The following is a 24,877-nucleotide window of genomic DNA, read 5'->3' on the forward strand; positions in this document are numbered from 1 at the left end:
GGGAGGGGGGGAGAGAGAGAGAGAGAGAGAGAGAGGGGACTTTCCCCAGGAAACTCTTGTGAAAGCTCTTCTATTATCTAAATTTCCTGAATGAAGCATTTGGGGTTATTTTAAGCAGCAGACTTGTCTCCCTCCTAATTATGGATCAAGAACTTCCCTTTCTAAAAAAAAAATGGATCCAGTCCCCACCCCACCGGGTGAAATCTGCTCCCCATGTGGCGACCGCAAACATGGGCCCTGCCTCTTTGCTGTGGCTTTGCTTTAAGCGGCCACTTCCTAACCCACAGGATGATGGATTGAGGCTTCTCGCCAAGATATGGTCTGGCGAACATTTGAACACGAACGTGCAGAACCAGCCTGAGCCAAAGCACAGACAGTGAATGATTTGACGCTGCAGCAGTGCTGGACTGGAAGCCCTCCGAGGTGTCAGCTGAGCAGTATTCTGGAGCAGTATTCAAGGGACCATATGACCAGGGGCCCTGAGCCATCTGGGTAAACATGCAGATGCAGACAAAGTTTTAAAAGTCTGAAAGGCCACATATAGAATTGGCTTACAGAGCTCGAGAGTCATAGATGTGGATGAGAGCGGGGCCAGTTTGCACCAGGGGGCACAGGGGCAGAACACCTGCTCTGCAGGCAAAAATGTCCAGGTACGGTTCCCGGGCTGTCTGGCAATTTTGCTGTAAACTGGGCAAAAGAAGATGGCAACAGCCTCTTTGCCCAAAACCCAGGAGAGTGGCTGCCCATCATACTGGGCCATATGAACCAATAGTCTAACTTGATCACAAAGTAGCTTCTTAGGATTGGCCCTTCCCCAGCAGTGGCCAACAGGTGGTCTTTGGCCTGATTTCCAGAGCCCTCTGGGAGGAGTACTCTGGACAATCCAGGACGGCTCCATGAGTGGGAAGGAAGAACATGGGAAAGAAAACAGGATGGCAGGATAGAGAGAGAGAAGAGAGGATGGGAGGAAAAACAAAGAAAGCAAAGAGAGTGGCAAGGACATAGAAAGCCCCCCTCCCCCCCACTGTTGGCGTCAGCCCTGCTCAAAAGCAAAACACTCCCCAACAGATTTGGCATGAAGGAATGTCACCCTTCACAGGAAAAAGTCCGGTCTCTCACCTCACCGGCTGTAAATTACACATTTCCCAGCCTTAGAGTTGTTGGCCTTGCTATAATTTGTATGAATCAGGTATTTCTTGGCCTGTCAGAAGACATTATTGCTTTACTGGCTTTTAAAATTTGTTTTTAGATTTAGTTTTATTTTTACAAATGGCTAAATTCGCTGTTGTTTTTCAGTATCTTTCTATCCATATTGCCTTGGTAACTGAAATTGTTTATTGACATCTCTGAAATATGGTGTGTTAATTGGGGGGGTTAATATTTCCTGCACGTTTGTCATATTCTCATCTATTTTATGAAAATCAGCTCTAGTTTATTACATCGCAAGACCCACATAACTGAAAATGACGTCAGCATTGCATGTCAAAAGGATACTGGAATAGACATTAAAAGAAAAGGACTTGGACATGGACTGCAATGCCAGCCAATTCTCTCTTTACCAAAGCCATGCCTTACCTAACTCATGCGCCGTGGTGAAAGCAGAAGGAAGCCCATCATCCTCAATGACTGAGCAGCTGCGTTTGGGGTCACACATGGTGCCAACATCTGCCATTCCCAAGGTGTCGCAGGTGGTAGCACCGCACAAATCCTGCCAGGAGCAATAAATTTTTGAAATTAATTAATTAATTAATTAATTAATTAATTAAAAGGCCCTTTATTCTCGAGACCAAAAAGCCTTGCCTAGTCTGTGTCCAGGCTGGTCACAGCTCTGCTTGAGTTGACTTTGGCTATGAACACAGACTTCTGGAGTAACCACTATTTTATTGATTTCTTGTATGCATTTATACCTCACCTTTTCAGATAAACCTTACCATGACACTTTGCAATGTGAGAAATAAAGCCAATAAGAAAAAGGCAATTAATGGAGCATTTCAATACACCAGCGTTCTCCGAAGTGATGCCTTCCACTTACACTGAACATCAATTCTCGTCAGCACCGGTCCGCATGGCTGGTGATCACAAATGCTGTCAGAGGAAGGGAGACTAGGCATCTGTGCACACGTATCAGAGGGGGGAGCCCTGTGAATTCAATGGGATCTACTCTGGGGTAGATATATTTAATTTATAGCATTTTGATTCACTTCTTCAGCTGTAAAGACTCCTGGAGCAGCTTACAGCCCAGGATGGTTCCAGCTTTCAGATTTATAGTCAAAAAGATGTGACACAAAAGGAAAAAGTGATGAGGACCAAAGAAAAGCAGTGCAAATTCAGGCACCACTTCTTAAACCTAAACAGCAAATCTCATAAAAAGCAGACAGAATGGAAGCCGTTCAGAGGGAGGAGGCGTGTAATGGAGCTGGTCTTTCAGCAGAATGGCCCTGCTTCCCATCTCCCTCTGCTGCAGCCGGATGGAAGGCAACATTAGAACTGCATTATGAAAGGTACGTCAGGGAATACAACAGAAGAAAAGTCTCTTACAGGATCCAGGAGTCATTCGAAGACAACATGATTAGGAAGCCTTGCAGAACAAAGCGAGATTCCTAGCATGTGTGAAGAACGCAAAAGGAGAGCCTGCCAGGAGGGCTTCCACAGCCATGGGAGCATTAATGAAAAGGCCCTGATTCCAGGAGCCACCAGCCTGAATGAATAATCAGCCAGAGTTCAAGGCCTCTGAATTCTCTCCTGGGGCTTATGCGGCTGGTTCAGTTTTCCCCACAACAGATCTACCTACCAAATGCATTGCATTGCATGTGCTGCCACATTCAAGGTATTGAAGACCACCACTTTTACAGAGCTCCATGCATCATAACTTACACCTAGCAGGGCCTTTCTCATTTCCCCTCCAGTCTTAGATGGGGCTTCAGAAATGCCAAAGCTCCACGCACCCGCATTCCAGTTGCTCCCCCTGGCAATCTCCTGACACCCCACTCACAGAAAACGCATGCATTGCAAGCGGGCAGGGCTCAGCGGAAGTGCAGGCTGAAGGTCCCAGTTTCAATCCCCTGCATCTCCAGGTGAAGCTGGAAAAACTCCTGACCCAAACCCTGGAGACCCACTGCCAGCCAGTTCCAATAATATTGGGCCAAGTGGATGAAAGGTCTCACTCAGTAGAAGGCCTCACTCCTGTGTTCCTCTGCCCACCACATGCTGGTTTTTACTGGGGAGACCTGGGAACCATGGCTTCAGCTAGGGCTGTTCAGCAGAGACACCAGCAAACTGCCTTTCCCCAGATTTTTTCAAGGAAGCCGTAACAAATGTACGACTTGTGGCCTCCAACTGTAGTATATTTCTATCCCCTCCAAATGGAGAGAGAGTGGGGGAAATGGCAGCGTTTTGAAATAAAATGTGTCATAACTTCCTTGATGGTTTAATTCTCACCATCAGATAAATACAGTCCCTGAAATAGAATCCCTCAGGGCAGCTTGGCACACACAACGTAACTTTCCCTACACCATTTGTTTGTTGAGCTGCAAGTTTTGAAATACCCAGAACAGGGGCCAAGAAGTAAGCGATTCCTGCACCTATGAAAGCCATTCTCTGCTACAAAGTGGGAAGGTGGATTGATTATATTTAGATATTTCTATTTTCCTGCAAGAAAATCAAGACACTCATTTTATTCAAATAACCCTGTGGGGCAGGTTAGGCTAAGGGTCAGTAGCTGGCCCCGAATCATCCACTGACTTTCATGGCCAAATGGGGACTAGAACCCAGATCTCCTGAGTCCCAGTCCAACACTCTAACCACTGCTGCTCACATGCACAGGTTATGAGTGCCTGGAGTTTTCCCAGGACATGCATTTGTATACAGAAGTTGGCATGCATGCTGGAGCATTGGCCGAGGAAGCATGGAAAGAACTGTGCATTTTTAGCACAGACGAGCAAGTGGAGGGGCGAGCGGATATCTGTTTCTTACGACATTTACAGCTCTCATTTGTAACCCTTGCAATAAACTCAAGGCAGCTTACATGGCCCTCCTCCTCTCCATTTTTTCATGAGCCCATCTGCTACCAAACCATGTTCAAGATTCTTTTGCTCACATTCAAAGCCTTCAATGATCGTGGACCTGGCCAATTATCTTCCCTGAATCCACACAAATGACCCCAGAGATCTTCTGAGCTGGTCTTGTTGATCATTTCATGGCCAAGCACATGAGCCCCATCAGGTCTTCCTTGGCTCCAGCCCTAGTAGGAAGTATTAGATGCTCTGCAATGCATATCTATTTTACTCAAGCTTTTCCTGACTTTGAATTGCACCTCTCTGATTTACTGTTTGTGCAAGGGCATTATTTTATACTATTTTATATTATATTTTATGTTTTTTTTAATTTGAACTGCTTCTAAAACCAGAAGAAAATTCTACATGGGAGGAAACAAACTGGTTACCAGGTAATTTTTGCCCTACATGAACTCCAGGAAGCAAAATGATGAAAATCATCATTTTACATTTGGACAGTTTGTCTAGGCAAGGCAGAGGGAAACGGGAGCACCCCAGCCCCTTGCCATGAAACAGGAGAGCTAGATACAGGCTGCGTAATCCAATGCCAAGCAAGGTCTGAGCCAAGCCACTTGCCAGACTAGTTCAACGTACTAATGGAAAAGGCCAACCGAAAAAAAAAGAGGAAGAAAGATTCATACTGAGAAGGTGTTGGAGCCGAGCCATAGACAGGTGTCAAGGGGTGGCCAGGGACCAGGAATTGTGCCAGGGGCAGAGGAGAAAGGACTGGGCCAAGAATCAAAGCCAAGGGAGTTGAACTGTGAGGTCATGCGGATGAACAAGCCAACAGCTAGGAAAATCTATCATTGCCCAGACAAAATGCTCCCCATCCGAACAAAGAGGTTTTATCGGCCTTCCTATTGAACCCATGGCCATTCTTGGTGGGTGGAGAAAATCCAGGACCTGGAAACACTTATCTGGCTTGGAAGGCATCTCTACTCCAAGTGGCAATGACTCACCAGGTGAGCACAGCGCTGTGGGTTCCGAGTTCTAGCCCCAGCAGGTCCAGACAGCACCAAAATTGGTCCCAGAGTTGAGAGGATAGTGAAGATCTGTGTGTTTTTACTCAGATTCAGTGATGAGTTTTTCACTCTTTCAGAACAATTGTCCTTGGTCCGCATTTTTCTCTGAACTCATCTGACTTGCACTTCCTGGCTGAATATGCAGACTGGAGCACAGTTATCTTTCAGATTGCAAACCTCTCCTAATTTTGCAACACAGTTTTCAGCTCAAAAAGTTCCTACGGAAATGCATATCTTGGGGGGCATTCATACAAAAATCCACATATTATAGAAAGTTGTTTACAAGCCTGCAAATATGTGGAGAAATTGCATACAAAACCCAATTTGCATTTTCCATGTATTTTTGAAACATGAGTATGCTGACGGAGAAATTGGATGGAACAGGTTTAAAACTGAATTCATACAGAACTGGCACAGACCAGAAACCAAATGATTCATCCACTGAATTCTGGCTGTCCATACCTGTGAAAGAACTTGAATCTATGGGGCTCTACCAAATATGATTGCCTTTAGGGGGACTGGTAAACAAAATAAGTTTTCCACAGCATAAGAGCAAGAGATGATGTATTGTTGGCCAAGAGTGTGGATACATGGGTCTGGGAAAAATCTTTAAAGAACTGAGCAAGGGACGAACAACTCCACTGTGCCACAAATAGAAGCAAAATAGCTTAGCTTTCAAGGTCCGGGGGCTGCCTCTCTGGTTATTAACAGGGTTGCACTGACAGAACTTCCAAGTTTTCTTACAGACCAGAAAGCCTGGAGAGTACGAAAGCACATATGGGTTTGTGCCTGTGGATGATGTTCCACAGATTGGCAAAGGGCATTGCAAGAATTAGACATTTCATCTCCCCAGCCAGAAGCCTGGTTGGCCACCTCCTTGCAGTTATTATCCTCTCATCTCACAGGCGTGAAAGCTTCAGGCAACAACCAGCACAGCTGGGAAAAGACAAGAGCCTCAACCCCAGTGTCAGCGGCACCACGGGGATTTCGGCCACATCCTCTTCTTAAGTGATAAGCCCTCCTGCTGCTGTCAGGAGCCAGGCCTGACATCATGGCCTGCAGATGCGGCCTGCAGAGGCCAGTATGCAAGTCTGAGCTAGGGCAGTGCCGTTTTATTCACATCTTCCAAATTGCTTCCATATCCTCCTCTTGCAAAAGCAGCAAGAATAGCTTCAAGACGGCTCCTCGGAGACCCCAAACAACTTTTTAGCAGGAACATACGCTATCAGGCTCTCGGGATTGCACTGCACTGCCCAATGGACAGGGTGCAATGCTGCAGCGGAATGTGCAACATGGTAGTACCATTCTAGGAAAACTCAACACCCAGTTTGCACCGCCGGAAAACTGAGCTCCAGGAGAAGTGTTTTACCCTTCTAGTATCGGGAGAAATGGCACAAAGGCCAGGTGGGTTTGAACAGTGGGTTGCTGGGGAAGAAGCAGGGCTAGGGAAGCGAGTGTGGCTTCCTGGGACTACCAGGCAGCTGGACTGGAACACCCAATGAACCGGATTTGGCCCTGGCCTAACTGGGGTTCTATACCCATGCTTATAGGTTTTATATAAGACTATAGCTAGAATGGGGGCAGCAGTCTAGCAACCAACTTGTTTTACTGACACACCCCACAAGATAAGTTTCCCAAACTGTTTGGCACATTCCTATTCTAGGAATAGAATAGGAATACTTCTGGCTAAAAAAGAAAAATCGGGAATAGCTAGTGATCCATAGTGCTCCAAAAACTGGCCCATTCAAGTTTTCCCTGATCATTTTTTTCCAAGTTTACAATATCATCCTGCTGTTTTTCATCTGATGGTGGCTTGGTAGCTGATAGGCTCATGATGCAAATAAGCTGGAAGTACTTAAACAAGGCTGGACACAGTCCTATGGGGATGATGGCAACTCTCCAGAATTGGAGGCTTACGGTGACCTATGCAGAACTCCCACTGGCCTGCACTCTTTGTTTCACATGATTTTTTTCTAACTATCTAGATGGGGCACCTTGGAAGAGGAGGAAAGGGGGATGCTGCGGTCTCAAGATCATGTATATCCTGCTCTCTCCATTCTCCTCCCCACCCATGGGAATTCCCTCTGTACCCACTCCCTGAGGTTGCTCTCCTGAACTTGGAGAGCTGCCAGAGCATTTCTTTCCGCACCTGCTATAAGGAAAAGAGGGTGGTCAAATTTCCCATTTCCAGCTCCCAGGTCAGACCACTGTCTTGGCCTTCAGATTTGGAACGCCAAAATATTCTGTGACTCCTCAAAGACAAAGCAGCTCAACAAACAAGCTTCTCCCATCTGGTAGTCTCTAGGTGCGCTGGCCTACTCCTGGGCTAGAGGATGCTGGAGGTTGCAGTGTAACACATCTGGAGAGCACCAAGTTAGAGGGATGCAGGACAATACTGTGAGGAGAGCATTTTTTGTTATTTTTCTCTAACCATCACAGGGATGGCCACCCTCCAACAGTGGGCTTGCATCCTGAGTTATCAATTCTGATTCAGGTCCTTGTGTGCGCTGTTCTCTCCCAGATACAGATACGGCCCCCTTCTTTCCTGTGGGGGTCATCTCCTTTGAAGTGCACCCACACAGGAGAGTCAAGTGGGGGTGAGAGAGAGACAGAGATAAATGAGCTCCACGGAATTCACACATGTGGACATTCTTCATCTTTTGGGAAAGACTCAAAGATCGTATTTCACCTCTATCACTTTCAGCCATCTCGCCAACAGCCAAAGGAATCCAGCGCAAGGATGCTTCGGTTATGAGCCACTGGGAAACAGCCATGTTGGTCATAAATATTATGGGAAATGCCGGGACTCGAAAGATTGGAGTTAATTAAGTCAATAATTAAAAACAATGGCAAAGGCGGGCAAGGAGCAGGAAGAGTCTGCACGCAGATGATCTCTGTTCTAGGCGGCTGCCTCATATTGAGCTTATACTAGGTAATGCTAATTCTAATCTCATCCGGAAAAAGCAGAACGGGTGGCTCCAGTCCTGCAGTTGGCATCGATACTACCGACTGGGGTGTTCCTCCACCCTGACCAATGCCAGGATGGGCACGAGCAGCAGAGAACTGGAGTCATCACACATGAGGTCTCCCAGATCCATGAGTGCAGTAGAAGAAGAATGGAAATGGTATGACCATCTTCCTGATGGGATTCTTCCTCCATGTTGGGCTCCTATTTCCCAGGGCTGCAGCAGAAGCAGTATGTGGTGCCTCCAGCTTGGAATGGGGCAGAATGGAGGCGCCCTTCACAGTCAAGGGAGTGGCCGGATACGGTTAGGCTGCTGGCTATCTCTGCTTGTGTGAAGGGAAGGTGCAATGCTGCTTTGATAACAGTATGGACTCATAGTCTTTCCTTCCCTGATTTTTAACCTGGGTGCCTGCTTCATCCTTTGCTATCTTCCGTCATGCATCTGAAAATGTGAAGGGGCAGCAACCAAAAGAATTATGTGGTACAGGAAAAGCCAACAGAATTATTGTGGCAGAGGCATTTGTGAAATAAAGCCCACTTCATCAGATGCACGAAATGCTACCCGCAACTGGCATGTTACACACACAACCCTATCTATTACATGCGTACACTCACACGCATGTATGAATGAGACAGCCATGCAGGATCAGACCAAGGTCCTGTCTAGCCTACAGTCCTGTTGCTTCCGCAGCAACCCGATGTCTCTCAGCAGCTCACCAGCAAGGGACGAGCGCAGCAACATCCCGCTCATGCTCCCCAGAAGCTTTTACTGAGATACGATACAGCAATCCGAGCAAGCAGCCATGGGTCAATTTATCCTCCACGGATGTCTACAGCTGGGAAGAGGATGTAAACCACAGTTCCCAAAAGTAGGAAGAAGCAAGCGCTATAGCCTCCAATATTTCTTTTCAAACATGTACAGGATAAGCACAATCTAAGCTGTGTATGATGGCCAATTAATTTTGTTCCATGCAGTCATTGGGCTTATCTTGTACCTCGGTCTCTCTTTTCCCAAGTTTTCTTCTGCACACCTCATGCATCTCCCCTGAGGATAGCACTGGTGTCTGAGCCACAGCCACAAAGCTTGTGCCACCACAACAGCATGATTCTGCACATGCTTAGTCTCATATGAGCTCTACTATATTCAAAAAAGGTTGTTCCCAGGGAGGGATATATGGATTTTCTTAGGCCTGCTCCACTTATGCATTCCAGGTTGTCTGTTTCTTTCATTCCATCATCCATGCATTAAAAAAAAAAGTGTTAATCAGAATTTTGTTCTGCTTGCACTAATTCACATGCATGTATTGGCACTAATCTGCACTTTCACTCCTGTGTGAATGCATATTCATTAACGCTGATTAGCACTAATGTGTGGGTCTGTGTGTACATTACTACATATACCAAAAAGCAAAAACAATCAGTGGAATTCGTGTGACTTAGAAAACTCGAAGCACTGTGGAATCCACATGTCAAATTCATAAACAGCCCACATCATATGAATCCATTGAAGATTTTCCCCATGCCCCTAGTGCTAGGCAAGTCTAATTCTGTTCACCTTGACAGTGGTAGAAGGTTGTCTCCTTCTATTCTTCATATTTACTACACTGAGCCACCATGGAAACCCCCCACCTCCAGATTTAACTTCTAAAACCACAGCCAGAATTGTCCTGTGTCTACTTTCCTTTATTCCTCTAGATGTTCACCTGAAAAGCCCTACACATTCCTGCAGCCTGAACAGCAAAAGGAGAAAGCTTTGCACTGTCCATATCTCTGTAACTAGCACATGGCAGATCATCTGACAAGTCTTTTAAAAAGAGAGGGAAATAAAATTAGTAATGAATGGCCCCAAACCACTGCTTCTGCTGGGCAACTACTGATCCTGAACAGGAAGCCAGGAATATATGACTGGTCAAGAGTGGAAACTGGATCTGGATAGAGGAGAATAGGAAGGAGTCATTTTGCTTTTAGACAAGCATTCAGATGATAATCCCTGGATATGTACGCATTTTTAAAAAGTAAAAAATTATATATAATGCAACATGACAGCTGGGTGACAAACAGCCCAGAACACACTACGTTATCGGGTGCCATATCAGACCAACTTTCTCCAAGTCACATCCCTTCCATGGACTTATAGGCTGCTTTTTCACTTTGGGGGGAACCTGCATAATGCGCATCAGCACAAATGTGCATTAGTGCTAATATGCACTTGCTACTTGCATATATGCCATAAGGTGCATTAAGCAGTGTGCAAGTGTAAGTAAAACTAAATTCTGGTTGGTTTTTTTCAATACTTGGTTCATAAGCAGGCAACAGAACATCCACACCACACAGATGGAGGAGCTTTATCACAGACCATGAGTCCCTGGCCAGCACGCATCATCCTGATGGGATGCTTAGAGGCTGGTACATGTCAGAGAAGGCAGAGCCCTCAGCAGACATTCCAAGCAAGAGCTTTTCTGGGGCTGTTTTTCATCAGCCACAGAAGACCTTCCTCTCCATCCATCTGTCTGTGTCTCATCTCACTGTGACAGGGGGGCTCAGAGTGGAAGCTAAGCCCATCCATCATCGAGATCACCTCTGCTGCTTCTCAGGAGATCAAGATGCGGAAGCAACCAAATTCTTCCCTCCACATCTGTCTTGGTCCATTGGCCCCTCTTTACTGGAGCAATCCAGGTAGGATGGCAGAGTGGTTCTCTGAGGGTGGGGGGATCCACAGCTAGCTCATGAGGTAGCTCTGCAGGCTGCTAGTCACAACTTGCCACATTCTGTATCAAAGACAGACAGACAGACCCAAATCATATCGAACCCTCCAGCCCTGTAACAAGTCTCCTGAAAAGACCTCAGGACTGAACAACTCTGTCTTCACACATAAGGACACACAAGCTATTTCAGATTAAAAGGCAGGTTGTTTTGGGATCAGGAGGGCTTCAGCTTTCAGGGTTTCCTCTTAAGGAAACTTTCTAGTCCTCATGCTTATAAAGGTCTGCAAAGGTAAAAGCAGTACCTGCAAAAGGGTCTAGGCTTAGGGATGTGGTGTTTTGTGCCCTGTATGGCTTCAAATCATTGATATATCCCTACTCACTGTACCTTTATTCTTCCCCATGATATAACACATATAGTCCATTGTCCCAGCCATTTCCAAAGTGTGCAGCAGCTGGGCAGGCTTGGAAAAAAGTCCTTTGGGTTATGGTGCGTTTTTTCCCAATGAGTAAAAGAAATTATTGATCACCTTATGGGGTTTTTTTTGTTTGTTTTTGTTTAGTCACAAGGTTGTGCCCAACCCATCATGATCCCATGAACAACATTCCTCCAGGCTCTCCTGTCTTCCACCATCCCTCTGAGTCCTTGATTCATGGATCTTACATTCCAGGTTCCTATGGAGTATAGATCTTTACAGCATCGGACTCTCCTTCACCACCAGACACATCTGCGACTGAGTGTCCTTTCAGCTTTGACCCAGTCGCTTCATTCTTTCTGGCGCTACTAGTACTAGCCCTCCGCTCTTCCCCAGTAGCATATTGGACACCTTCTGACCTGAGGGGCTCATCTTCCAGCGTCATATCTCTTTGCCTTTTGGTACTGTCCATGGGGGTTTTGTGGCAAGGATCCTGGAGTGGGTTGCCATGTCCTTCGCCAGTGGATCACCTTTTGTCAGAGCTCTCTGCTATGACCAGTCCATCTTGGGTGCCCCTGCATGGCATAACTCATAGCTTCATTGCACTACACAAGCCCCTTCGCCACAGCAAGGCAGTGGTTCATGAAGGGGTCAGTTCATTTACTCGCAAATGAAGGGGTGCCTCGACAAACATTTGCCTCTGCACACAGACCTGTCACATCTTGGATATCCAGGAGAGTCATTGCCACCCACCAGCCCTGCAAACATGCTGAACACTCAGTTGCAGATGCATCTGGTGGTGAAGGAGAGTCTGCTGCTGCAAAGATCTATACTCCATAGGAACCTGGAATGTAAGATCCATGAATCAAGGCAAGCTGGATGTGAGCAAACAAGAGATGACAAGGCTGAACATCGACATCGTAGGAATCAGTGAACTAAAATGGACAGGGATGGAGGACAGGAGAGCTGAAAATGTTTGATGGAGAACATTCAGCACAGGACTAGCTTAGATCAGACCCATGTCCAAGGACAGGGGCACAGAAGCTGGCAACCAGCCCTGTGAGCAAATGCACACAGAATGATCCAGGAGTGCATATTCTCAGGAAAGATCTGTAAGCAGAAGTTAGAAAAAATGTGGCAAACCCATTCTTCCCTGGAAAATCCATGCAGATTCTCCCCACCCTCCTGAAATTACGTTTCCTGCACACATATGCTTCCTCAGCTGTTCTTCTGTGGAGAAAATATAGGTCACAACACTCATTGTACAGAGCAGGGCTGGCACCTTGTAGCTGCAATTTGGCCTACAGCTCCCCATCCACTAGGCCAGCTGGGCCTGATGGGAGCCGTAAGACAAAATATCTGGAGGTAAAGCTGGAGGTAAAGCTTCACTTGTGGCCTAGCGTTAAGACAAAGGTACCCACAGCAGACACAGGACTAGCGTGTTTCTCCAAGCCTGCTGGTCAGGAGGAAGCAAGACATTATGAGACACTGGTTCCAGAAACTCATACAGATTCAGGAAATCTGATCCACAAGTAGAATCCAGTTAATCCGAAAGAGGGGAAATGTTGCTTTGTGGAGGCAGGCCATTTGCTTCGCCTTACTCATTCCTCACTCCCTCTCTTTTTAATTCCTGTTTCCTTGCTAGCTGAAAGAGCCCTTGGCTCCCTGCCCAACACCTGCACTGACACACTGACACACTTTCTCTTGTGCACCAAGCAGAGATTAACAAACAGCGCTTAACGGGTTCTCCCTTGACTCCCTTCTCTTGGGCCTGGCTCCAAATGGAAGACTCAAGTGATGCCAGTTCCTCTACAGCATCAGAAGATCCATGTGGACCTTCTGCACAGCTTACAAGGTTGCCCTCAGCCCTGTGCAAAGCTTTCTGGCAGCAGCATCGCTGGAGGTCTCCAGGCTGGTGCAGGCAATACTGAATGCTAGGAGGTTCCAGAGAGGTTCCTGGCACGGAAGAGGGAGGAAATTCGGAAGAGAAATGGGGAAGGAGAACCCCCAGAATGCAGGCTTAGCACATCCACCCAGTGATGGGCCCTGAGAAAGGCACTTTTTCCATACAAATTCTGTCTGAATTGCAAACTGGCAATTAAAATAAGTCTTCGATCCTAACTATGCTTCCTCGAAATCAATAGTGAGGTTCATGGCCAAGAGAAACTAGAACCCAGATCTTTCAAGTCCCAGTCTAGCACTTCAATCATTACATGACTCTGGCTCTCTGCATATCTCTCTGTGACACAGATGTGTGCATGCCTCTCTTCCTGCACGTTGCATGTTTGCATGTCTGTATGTCTATGGTTTATGCCATGCATTGTAAAGTTTTAGTCTTTGCAATCTGCCCAGAGAGCTTTGGATACAGGGATGCAATAAATGAAATGAAATCTGAGCCCAGCAGCTCAGGAGAGGCAGGAGGACACGAGTGGGAGGACATGAGTGCGGTAGCAATTCCCACTCATATGCCTCTGCAAGTGGTATTAGGAAGCACAGTGCCTCTGACACTGGAAGTGATACATAGCCATTATCATTTCAGCTATAGGTCCCATTATCCCCCATCCCAGAGCTGCAGTGGGGATGCATACATCTCCCCTCTAGACACCACCCAGGCTCAGGCCAGCTTCCCTTCGGAAGGGTCCCAGCAACTGCGTGTTCTCATCAGGCCATGGAGTGGGTTTATTTTGCTTTTAAAAGCTCCTTAAGGCTGACTTTTCTGGAGAGTCCTCGCACAGCCAAACACCTTCTCCTCCTCATAATAGCACTTACTCTCCACCGAGCCCTTTTGCATGTTCTGTATCCTTCGCCTACCTTGCCCTGCTATTATCCTAACAAAAACCCCTTTGCAATTAGAGTTAATATTGTTACCCATTCCTGCAGATTTGGAGATAGAGGATCACCTTAATGCCCCCTGGGGGATTAGCGTCATAAGTGAGACTTCCTGAGCCAGAGCTAAACATGACACGGCCACAGCATCTACAGGTCAGATACCTGGGGACAGAGACAGCTGCCTTGCACTGAGTCCTTCTAGCTAAGTCTCATCTTCGGTGATCAGCAGTGGCTCTTCAGGATTGCAGGAAGGGGACTTCCCTTGTCCTACCTGAAGATGCCAAAGATGGAATCTGGATGCTCTGCAAACAACATGGGCAACTGGAGATGGGCAATTGGAAAGGAGGAGAAAGTATCTGCAGTCTGGTACCATTTCCTGCAGGTGAGACAAGGTTGAGCAAGATTGTCCTGATGCCAGAATGAGAACGAACAGCCACGCTCTCTCCCTGACTTGTTGACTGCAACTCCGAACTACTTATCAATTAGCAATTTTCCCTGTCTCTTTTTAATGAAACAAGAGCTCTGGGTTTGCATAACAGGCTTTTGGCAGGCAAATAAATTTTATGGTATCAAGGGACCACAGATGGATGAGTTCAAGCAAGGCAGATGTCTTAGTTGATCCAATGCCCTCACATTGGGGATTGAGGAATGAGCAGTTCAGTAATGCCTAAAAAATGCAAACCGGGTATTATTTGAAAGATGGGATGAGACCTTAAAATGCCGGAGGCCAAACCCATCCCAAACATAACTTCACAGTTTCTGCCAGGAACTATGAGCCCTCAAGTAAATGAGACCAGCACGTTTTCTTCCTCACACCGATAATCATACATCAGGTACCTCTTGAATCCAAACAATAAAGGAAATATTCTCTCCTGCATCAATACGGAGAGAAGTTATTCTCTTTTTCCTTGCTGTTTTATACAACTGGCCCAGATGTTGGTTTCTGATCCAAGCGAAAACAAATAGACACAAGATTCCATCAGCTGTAGGCCTAACCGCCCTTTATGCTAATTTTGTGGCTTCCAGCCAGGTTAAAAAGGGGTTTTGAAATTTAATCAGAAGCACAGGAGGGAGGATTCCCATATGTAGGGACAGCAGCAGGTGGGAAGGGGAGGTTTAACCCTTCCTTCCCTGGCCATGATCCCAAAGAATATCCTCCCCACCTTAATTACTGGAAAAAATTCCCATTAGCACCAGTGGGAGGCGTGTGCTTCTCTGTCACAGATTGCAGCATGGTGAGGTGCTAGGATATTTGTTGGGAGAGAAGGGTTAAATTTCCCCTCCCTTCATGGTGAAAACATCACGGGAAATAGCCTTCTCCCATGACATGTCTTACACTGAAAAAATCCCCCGGCAGGACTGCAAGCCACCTGCCTGACATAGCAAAGAGTTAAGTCCCGACTTGAGCCTAGGTCTTGCAAACTGAATATGAGATGCTACCTTTGATTCTGCACTGTCGCCGCCCCGGTCTGTGGGTGGGGAGTCACCTGGCTGAAGGCTCCTGCACATACCAAAGCTGCCTTCAATATCCAAGGTCAGGCAGAAGGGCTCCAGCCTCACCTCTTCCCTGTCAGGTCAAGCAGGTGGGTTTTAAGGTCTGGAGGAGCATCCCCGAATGTGAGCCCCCCCCCCCTTTCCGTGAGAAGCATTACAGCCCCACAGCCAAGCTGACTTCTTCATCTCCTGCTTGGGACAAGCAGGAGATGCTGCTGAGGTTGTGCTGAAGGTCGCTGCCGCTTTCAGACCTACACTCAACACAGAGCCTACATTGCTATAAACTTGCTGAGGCCAATTTCCTGTGTTTCCAAAGAATTTTGCTTGGGGGGGGGGAGCATTCTGAAAAGGGGAGGGAATTACTCATCTGCTCCAGAATAGAATTCTGCAGAGCTAGAAGGAGCCAGGGAAATCTCCTTTGCTTTGCTTTCTATATTAAAAATCTTATTTTTCTTATTATTGTTCCCTTGGCAGCCATGAGACTACATAAGACTCTTTCTGATTGCTGGTAGTCAAAAAGGGAGTCTTTTCTCCTCCCTCTCTGTGCAGAATTGCTTGACAACCCGGTAACTAATATCACATTTTGTCATACATTGCAATCCATCGCTACATTGCTGCCGTGCAGCAATCGGGGGATTGTGCTGTTCCCTTTTCAACACTGGTGGAAAAGTTCCAGCTCTCATTTGCAAGAAGACAAGGGGTCTCATCCACGGAGCCACATCCTGCTCTAATGTCTACCATGTGAGGGTCCTGTCATTCTCCTCCACAGTGCAGAGAGTGGAAACAGCCCAGTTCAGTCTGTTCCAATCTGGTATCATGGGAAGGGCTGGGTGGAGGAGGAACAGGGCCAGAGAGGGTTATGTCTTAGCTTTGGGCGGATTCACATATGCATTTGCCACACCAAACTCTGGAGCTCTTTCTAGGAATTTTATCCACATACAAAAGGGCTGGTGCTAGCAACAGTCACACCACTAAAACAGCAATTATATAGCTGCTTTCCATTTACCACCCCTCAACTCTTCTTTTAGTTTTGCGTATGAAGCTTGTCTTAGGTTTATATCCTGCCTCTCTCCCACAGAGCTGATGGCAGCTCCTCTTCTTCACCCTTTTATCCTCACAACAACCTTATGAGTGAGTGAGACTAAGAGTTAGCAGCTGGCCCAAAACCACTCAGTAAGCTTTTGGTTACGTGGCAGTGGGAATCCATGTCTCCCAAGCCCAACTGCAACACCCTAACCACCACACCACACTGGCTCTCTCTGGGGACGCCTCAGAGCTTTTTATGGCTTGCTCTCACCCAGTCAAACCCACGTCTATGCCTGAGCTGCGGCGTGGATGTGGTGGCTTGACCTAGTATATGCTCACATCTGGCCAGGCGTGGTGTGTTCAGCATCCTTGTTGTGACCTGCTACATTTGTCTTCTTCTCTTCCTTTATGAGTCAGTAGCTGCATCGTTAGGTTTGGGTGAATGTGGGGGTGCTAATTTTTGGCCCTACACCCAGGACAAAAAGGCATATCTCTGAATTTGCCCAGTGATAGCCGACCCTAAAAAAGGAAGTGTTTCTATGTGCAACCAAACCCTGAAAATCAGAAATGGTGAAAAGAGAAAGGTGGCAGATGGAGTATTTCATGTTGGGGATTGGCTGGAACCTCTGCCATGTCATGCCATATCCAGGTCACTGGATACACACAAATGTTTCTCACAAGCAGCATTGGGATCAGTACCATAGATTGGAATGTCCCAGGGAAGCAAAGTTCAAGAGAGATGACAAGGGATTCTTGAGAATTTCTCCTGTTTGTCCAAAGCCAGTCAGGTAGAGAGAAAGCACATGTTGCTCACTTGCATATGATGACAGCTGGTGAGGGATGAAAGCTGTGCCCTTATTGGGCAAGAAGCCATAGCATGTAACCAGTCACACGGGATGGTCTCCTGGTCAGCATCCTCTGCAAAGAGGATATGGAGTAAAGGAAGCACAAAGGGAAGAACTAAGAAACAGGTCCAGTCTGCTTGTGTTTTATTCAAGAGGGCTGCCTTTAGGTTTTCCTGCTAGGAAAACGAGGGGGGAGTGGCTGCTTTTCTGCCCCCATAACTGTTTTACTTTTTTAAAAAAATAGAAACATCAGCAGATTGTGATGGATCCCACCAGTATTAAACAAAACAAGGAACCGCAGGGAAGTGAGTCACAAATCCTTCTAATTAGGGATACATCACAGAAATGTTTCTTTAAGGATGGAAGTCATGCAGCCACATAGACTTGTTTACATCAACTGTAAATAAATGTTCTCATGAAAAATTACTCTGGAGGAACAAATCCCGCTCCACACACAAGACACGTGAGAGTTAATGATTTCCAAAGAAAAGGAACTCTGCATGCATTGCTGGGGAAGATTGCAACTGTTCTCAGGTTTCCTAAGCACTCTGCAACTGCAGACTTTAGAAAAGGGATTGCTGGCATGACCTGCTCTTCTGGAAAATTCAGAAAGAAAGCTCACTTTTGGCACTATTTAATAAATAGGAATATCACAAGAGCCTTGCTGGATCAGACCAAAGCTTTATCTAGCCTTGCCTTCTTTTTCTAACCCTTCCACTGGGGGGCAGGGGAGAATCCTGCAGTAACCAGTAAGCAAAGATACACTATCCCTGGCCTTGGAAGATTCATTTAGCTGCCAGGGCTAATGTCAGTGGCCATTACATCTTACAGCAGTGAATCCATGAGGTCATTTTGCACTGTGTAAAAAGACATTGCCTTCATCTCACCTGAGCTTTCTGCCTACAGATTTCACAGGGTCACCCTAGAAGGACTAGTATTATGAAAACCAGAAAAATCTCTCACCATCTCTGTCACCCTGAATGATCTCCCCTCCCTGCCCCCAAGCCAAAACTTCTCCAGCTGCCTTTGCAGACACATCCAGCGAATGCTCGGGGCTGCTACAGATGATTGCTGCTCTTGATCATAAAATGAGAGTCTGCTGCATTTGGGTAGTTGGCAGCCAAGATCCAGTAGGCGGAGGAAGGAAGCGAGAGAAGCAGAATGAAAGGAGACAAGCCATGGCTCCTCCCTGCCCATGGAGGTACCCACTGGCGAATTGCAGCTTCTTGCTGAAAATGTCTTTCCTCTGACCCACTTACTGGCCTCTCCAGGGGGGAAAAAAACCTGTGCCAATGGGTGTTTTTGCTTTCCCCGGCTTACTGTTCCAAAGGAATTTCACGTATGCCAAGCACACACGAGGTCCTCTCTCCAAGCTACCACTGAGGTCTGGGAGTGGCTAAGTGCACTGAAGGTCCAAAATTTAGTCCCTGGCCACTGCATTAAAAACAACAACGAACTCCTCAGCCGGCAGGGAAAGACCCTACAGAGTCACTAGCAGCTTTGTAGGTGCCCTGCATTTCTCTAGCAAATCAGCGCCCCCTACCCCACCCCGCATCCCCGCAATGGGTTAGCTTTGGCCAAGCATATCCGCGAGGGCTTTGCTGACGTGCCCTTGCCGGCAGGTGCAGCCCAATCCGATTTGGTGCGTTTAGTTTGGAAGAACTCCCTGCGAAGTGCAACGGGCCTTGCTCCTAAGTCATCCCCCGTTTGATGTCGCGCTCGTAAAGTTGCTGAGATTAAAACGAGATGAGCCAAATCCACATACGAACATCTCCCAAGGGCTCTTATGATTAGTTTAAATCTAATTATTACAGCGCCTCCTACTTGCCAATTAGGCAAATCGGCCCGCCTCGCTGCTTGGTCCGACCTCCACGGGGGTTCTTGAGTTGCAAAAGCGGCGGGGGGGGGGGGGCCGCATGCATTGACCCGTGACTCGCCGGGTGGAAACGCCATCCTTTTGCGCGCCGCTCCTGCGCTCCTCGGGAAGGAGAAGAGCTCGGCGCGCTTGCGCGTTCCAGGCAGCTTCCTGGGAAGGCGGCCTCGTGGGGAGACTCGCAGCCCCCCTGCCTCCCCGCCCCGAGCGGGGGCAGAAAGGGGTGAGGAGGGGAAGGGAGGCAGCGGGGCGCAGGGGGCGCGTCGCGGAGCGCCCCCTCGGCCTCGCCCAAAGGCAAGGAGAGACACCTCGAGCAAGTGAGCGCCGCGGCTGCCGGGCTTCCCCTCGCGGTCCCCTCCTTGCGCCCGCGCCGTCGTGCCCCGATCCACCCACCTGCTTCGTGAAGAGGATCGCCGTGTCCCAGTATTCGGGGTGCTTGTCGTTGCCCTTGTTCCACTTCTTCTGCCAGACGCAGAAGTTCCGCAGGGTGAGCGCGGCATTGCCCGTGACCTTGGGCCCTTTGTCGTCCTGCCTGATGACCATAAATTTGACCACGGCGAGGTTGATGGGGTTCTGGATGCTGGCGTGTCGGTAGAGGCGGGCCGCTGTGGCCATCAGGGTGAGCAGGTAGTGCTGCAGGTCGTCGCCGTGGAACTTGGCCATGGACTCGTCGGCCACCACCAGCGTCTCCACGTAGCGGGGGATGGAGACGAAGCGCTTGGAGCGGCCGCTTTTCCTGGCCAGCAGGAGCCGCCGGGCTGTCTCGTTGGCTCGCCCAGCCGCCCAGCCGCCGGCCTGCGAGAACTTGTACTTCTCCAGGGCTTGCACGATGGCCGGGTTCAAGCCGGAGCCCACGCCGCACCGCGAGGTGGCGAAGGCGGGGTGGCCCGGGGCGCTGCGGCGCTGCAGCAGGTGCTCGCCCTGGTTGCTCCACAGCGCCCGGTTGCCGCTGTCATTCCGGAACGGGCTGATGAGGTACTCGGCCCCCCGGTAGCCGAAGGCCCCCGTCAGCCCTCCGCACACGCTCACGGCGGCGAAGGAGTCGCGATCCGAGTTGACGTCCCCGGAGTAGAAGCAGTGGCGCAGGTCGCGCGCTTCGCCTCGGGCGGCCGTGCCGGCGCCCAGGTACTGCGTGGCGAAGGAGGGCGCCAGGAACTGCGAGTCCGGCGCCAGGTTCAAGTAGAAATCCTCGTGGAAGGCGGTGATCTGGAAGATCGCGCCTTGCCGCGGGGGGTCCTCCGCGCCCCGCTGGAAGTACTGGCGCCCGTTGAGGTACGGGTCCAGGCGGATGGGGGTGACGATATCCGTCTCCATCGGCGCGCAGAGGGAAGGCAGGACGGCCAGGCAGAGCAGGAAGGAGCCCCGCACAGGCGGCATGGCTCGGGAGGAGGGAGGGGGGAGGGGGCCGAGAAACGCTCGTCGGGCCTGCAATGTCAATTGCACATCCGCCACGCGAGGGAACGGGACCGCGGCGCGCCGGGCACGAAGCAGCTCTCCAGACCGGCGCGCCTGTCACCTGGCCGCGTCTGCAGCTCCGGCTGCCGCTCCTGGGCTCGCTCAAAAAGGCATCTCGGCCGTGGCTTCCCCCCCTTACAGTACCTGCCTTTTCAAAAAGGCATCGGACTTGTTAGGGCTTTATATACATTGCTGTCATGTGCCAATTTTTTTTTTTAATAGAGCCAGGCGTTTGTAACTAGTTTCTTTTCCTTTTCTTTTCTTTCCAAGGGGAGGTGCTGAAGAGTCTTATTGGACCTGCCCTTAGCCACTTGCAGCTCTCTTGAGTTACTACTAGAAGCTCTGCGCGACGCGTTCCGCTTGCGTTTTAAAGAGGCAGCTCAATTTGTTTGCAAACCCTCCCAAATTTAGCTGACTTGTGCAACGGCCTCTTCCTCTGAACAGATGAGATGCGGAGAGATCATCCGCAGCGCTGCCGCGTCCGCTATGCCTTTTCCAGCCTCTTCTGTAGATAACTTTGTCCTTACGCCCAATTTTAGAGCAGTTTCTCTCTCCCCCCGCCCATCCCCCCACCTCCATCTTTCCCTAAATTAAAGTTCCTCCGTTTCTCTGACTCTGCTGTTTTTCACAGGACTGTGTTGTGTTTGTGGTCCAGATCTTTTGAGTTTTCCTGAACCCAGGAAAGTGCTGACAAGACAAAAACCGCTACAAGTTTGTGGGTGGGCAGGCTGCTTGTTCATTTGAACTGGGCCAAAAGATGCGTGAGGCTGCCCCGCATCTCTTTCCTTTTCATTAGGGTCGGCATCCTCATTTCTGACTTGCAAAGCCCCCCGTGTGCCCTTCTGAGCGCTGCCTGTTACCGGTCACTTGCAATTAAACTAATAACTGTTCGGTTGTCCTTCCTCATTAACTCGCTGCTCATTCCTCCCTCGTTTACTTGCATGCCAGCGCACATTCACACATTACAGCAGTTTAGAGCCGTGTGGGTTGGAATCACCATTCAGCCCAGTAAGCTCACTGAGCACCGCTTTGCACAGCCAGGAAAGTCATGCAACTCCCAGCCTTGCCCACCTCACAGGGTTGCCATGAAGTTATTAAACATGATAACCCTATATCATGGTACTATCCCTTCTCTCAAGAGGGCATCATGAGTAGGGAGACTGCTGGCAGCAGGCTGGGTGATATACCAGCAGGATCCTCAGTCTGTCTTCAGAACCCAATGCACAGCACAAACACTCAAGACCAGGAGACAAGAAGCCTGGAGAGCAATAATGATTTCTTATAAGCAAAGGCCACTCCCCTCCCTGGCTCTCTGGGTGATTTTGGTGCTGTATCGAGTACCCAGTGGGAGACAGCTGGGATTGCATCTGAGTGGACGTGTGCAAGACTGAGCTTTTCCATGCATGACACCACACAGCACTTATGAGCTCCTGGCACATTATCCATCTCAGATGAAGATCAGCTCTCCCCAGCCTAATAGCCTCCTCAACTTCTGGACTACAGCTCCCATTATCCCAGTCCACTGGCCATGCTGGCTATACCTTTTGGGACTTACACTCTCAGATACCTGAAGGCCACCAGATTGGAAAAATGTTGCTGTATAAGCTGTTTTCATGCGGTTAGTAGAGCAAGAGAACTGTTTTTAAAACAAAGGAACCTTCTAGCTTTGTTTGCAGTACAGCTGCATATAAAGGGCCTCTCAAAATTCTCCACCCTACTTGTGTGCAGAGAAATTGGAGACAATTTCAATGAACTTCCCTGGGGAGTTCTCAAGTAATTTCTTGGAGATGGAACTCAGCTTTAGCTGTGGTTGCAGCACAGCTCCCCTCTTTTCTCTCGGAGGTTTTGTGCTGTCTGGGGCCAGACCTCCCAGGAGCTCTGGGGCATCCCCACCAGCACCTCCGGCCGTGAGGCAAGAGGAATGGTGAAAGGCACACACACCCTAGCAGGGGGACAGGTCACCGTTGTGTGGCCACCCATGATCCCACCTCGCCCCATTTCTTGCCACTGCTGCTCCCACACTTGGTGTCTTCTCGGAATGAAAGGAAGAGGGACTAGTGGTCTCTGAAGAGACCAGTGGCCAGAAAGCTAGCCCAAGAGCGGCAGTGGCTGGGAGGTGTGATGCATGTTGCCGTGCCGAGTGAGCGAGCGAGCGGGCTGGGCTGGAGGAGGACCAGAGAACCAGTCAGAGAGCAGGCAGGTGACGGACACGACGCTTGTGGTGGGGGAATGGAGGGAGCTGGGCACAGGGTGCAGGTGGAGGGGGAGGAGATGGACCCAGGATAGGGGAGGCAGAGGTGGGGAAGAGATGTATATGGGGAGGGAGCTGGACAGCGGTGAGGGAAGAAGGCAATGGACATGATGGAAAGAAAAGATACGGACATAACGGGCTGGCGGGAGATGGGCATGGCAGGCAGGAGGTTGGTTATAAATATTATTTAGGGTTCTTGAAAAAAATGCCATCATTTGCCAGAGGAGAAAACACTTCTTACCTGCATTCTGCACACCATTTTGTACATTCTATCATGCCCCAACTCACCTATTTTGTAAGCTAAGCTCAGCTCCAAATGTTTCCCCCTTGGAGTGTTTGAGATGGGGCAAACAGAACTGTCCAGAACGTTTCAAGTGTGGTTGGTTGGTGGCCTCAGAGATCTGTGGAAAGGTCTGCTGCTAGACATAATTTTGGCTTTGATTCCTTTCCCAGAGATCCTCAGTGTGGATACACACTCCTTTCACAACAGCCTCACATTCAAGGCGGTGGCTCACTGTGTGGCTAAATGCAATATAAAGAAAAAGAAACACTCATCTGCAGAAAAGACAATTTGAAAATCCAAGTACCCCCTCCTCCTGTCCATTGCATCTTGAGGTTGGTCATGGGCAGTACAGGCAGCACTGAAATGGAGGTTTGGCCAACACGAAGGGTCCCCTACCCTAGCTCTCGTCTCACCATCACCTCCAGGCATCAATTCCACCCCCTGTTTATTTACTTATTTAGCATATGGTTTGTCATACATGTGTTTGTGATATATATAAGCATTTGGACAAGGCTAAAAACACATTCCAAATATAAATGTGACAAAGATCTCTATTCAGACATCAATGTCTAGGCCATCTCCCCACTGAAGCACAGCACCATTTATGTGAAAACTTCCACTAGAGTGTCCATGTATCTTCTTTGACAGGGGGCAGCCTCTGCTTGAAGAGCTGCCAAAGGCAGTCCTACATTTGAGAGGCTGTGATAGCTGTTTCTGGTTTAAAGTCAAAGAAACCTAAGAGCTGTTACCCATCCGCAGTTACCATCCCAGCAGCCCCTGAACAAGCAACTCCCCTGATCACCATCTTGCACCATGTTTCATTAAAATTATAATGATTACATTTTAATAAGCCGAGGCACATTTGAGTCTTCTTTTCCGGCAATGCACTTCCTCTTTTAGGGCAGTTCATGCCAAAATTCCACACACTGAGTGCAAGTTGAGAGCCGTTGCCAATTCATACCAACCAGGGCTGCTGGCTGGGCACAGGCTGTCTGAACATGCCGACAGACTCAATCTCCCCTTCTTCTTAATGCACAGAGATCACACAACAGGGCTGCCGATGGGGAACCGGGGGTGTGATTCTGTTCCCCTCCACCTCTGCAGTCCATACATTTTTTTTAGTCACAAAGTCATGCCCGACCCATCACAACCTCATGGACAACATTCCTCCAGGCTCTACTGTCCTCCACCGTCCCCCAGAGTCCACTCAAGCCCACACCCACTGCCCCAGTGACTCCTTTTAGCCACCTCATCCTCTGCCATCTCCTTCTCCTTTTGCCATCAATCATTCCCAGCATCAGGGTCTTCTCCAGTGAGTCCTTCCTTCTCATTAAGTGGTCAAATTATTTGAGTTTCATCTTCAGTATCTGGCCTTCTAAAGTCTATCCATTAGCATGAGGGTAACAACATGGCCACCATCTCATCCCTCCCTCAGCAGCAGCCAGGTGAAATAGCCCCTGGTGGAGGCCATTTGGCAAGGAACCCAATGGGAGCTGTTTCTGCTAGAGCAGATGACTTGGGAGGTCTCTCTGCCTTTCCTCTCCCTCAGGTATCACTAGCAGCTGCCAGAGGCAACTGTAGAACTGATTACAGTTCCATGCCCTAATTCAGCAAATATTTTTCAAGAATTCCACAGACCAGAAAAACTGTCCATGAATTTAGAC

The 24,877-nt window shown here is 48.7% G+C and overlaps 1 protein-coding gene across 1 annotated transcript in view; it reads right to left on the bottom strand.

Moving 5' to 3' along the window:
- ADAMTS15 (ADAM metallopeptidase with thrombospondin type 1 motif 15) overlaps nucleotides 1-20,601 on the bottom strand; it is a 38,346-nt gene extending 17,745 nt beyond the window's left edge. Inside the window, exons 1-2 of the mRNA XM_044439491.1 lie at nucleotides 19,618-20,601; nucleotides 1,576-1,708 (exon numbers count right to left, since the gene is read on the bottom strand). Of these exons, the coding sequence (XP_044295426.1) occupies nucleotides 1,576-1,708; nucleotides 19,618-20,601 (1,117 nt within the window). The remainder of the gene's footprint in view (nucleotides 1-1,575; nucleotides 1,709-19,617) is intronic.
- Between the last annotated feature and the right edge of the window lie 4,276 nt (nucleotides 20,602-24,877).

Source organism: Varanus komodoensis, unplaced genomic scaffold (genome assembly GCF_004798865.1).
Source record: "Varanus komodoensis strain SLA01 unplaced genomic scaffold, ASM479886v1 scaffold35, whole genome shotgun sequence".
In the NCBI taxonomy this organism is placed as follows: domain Eukaryota; kingdom Metazoa; phylum Chordata; class Lepidosauria; order Squamata; family Varanidae; genus Varanus; species Varanus komodoensis.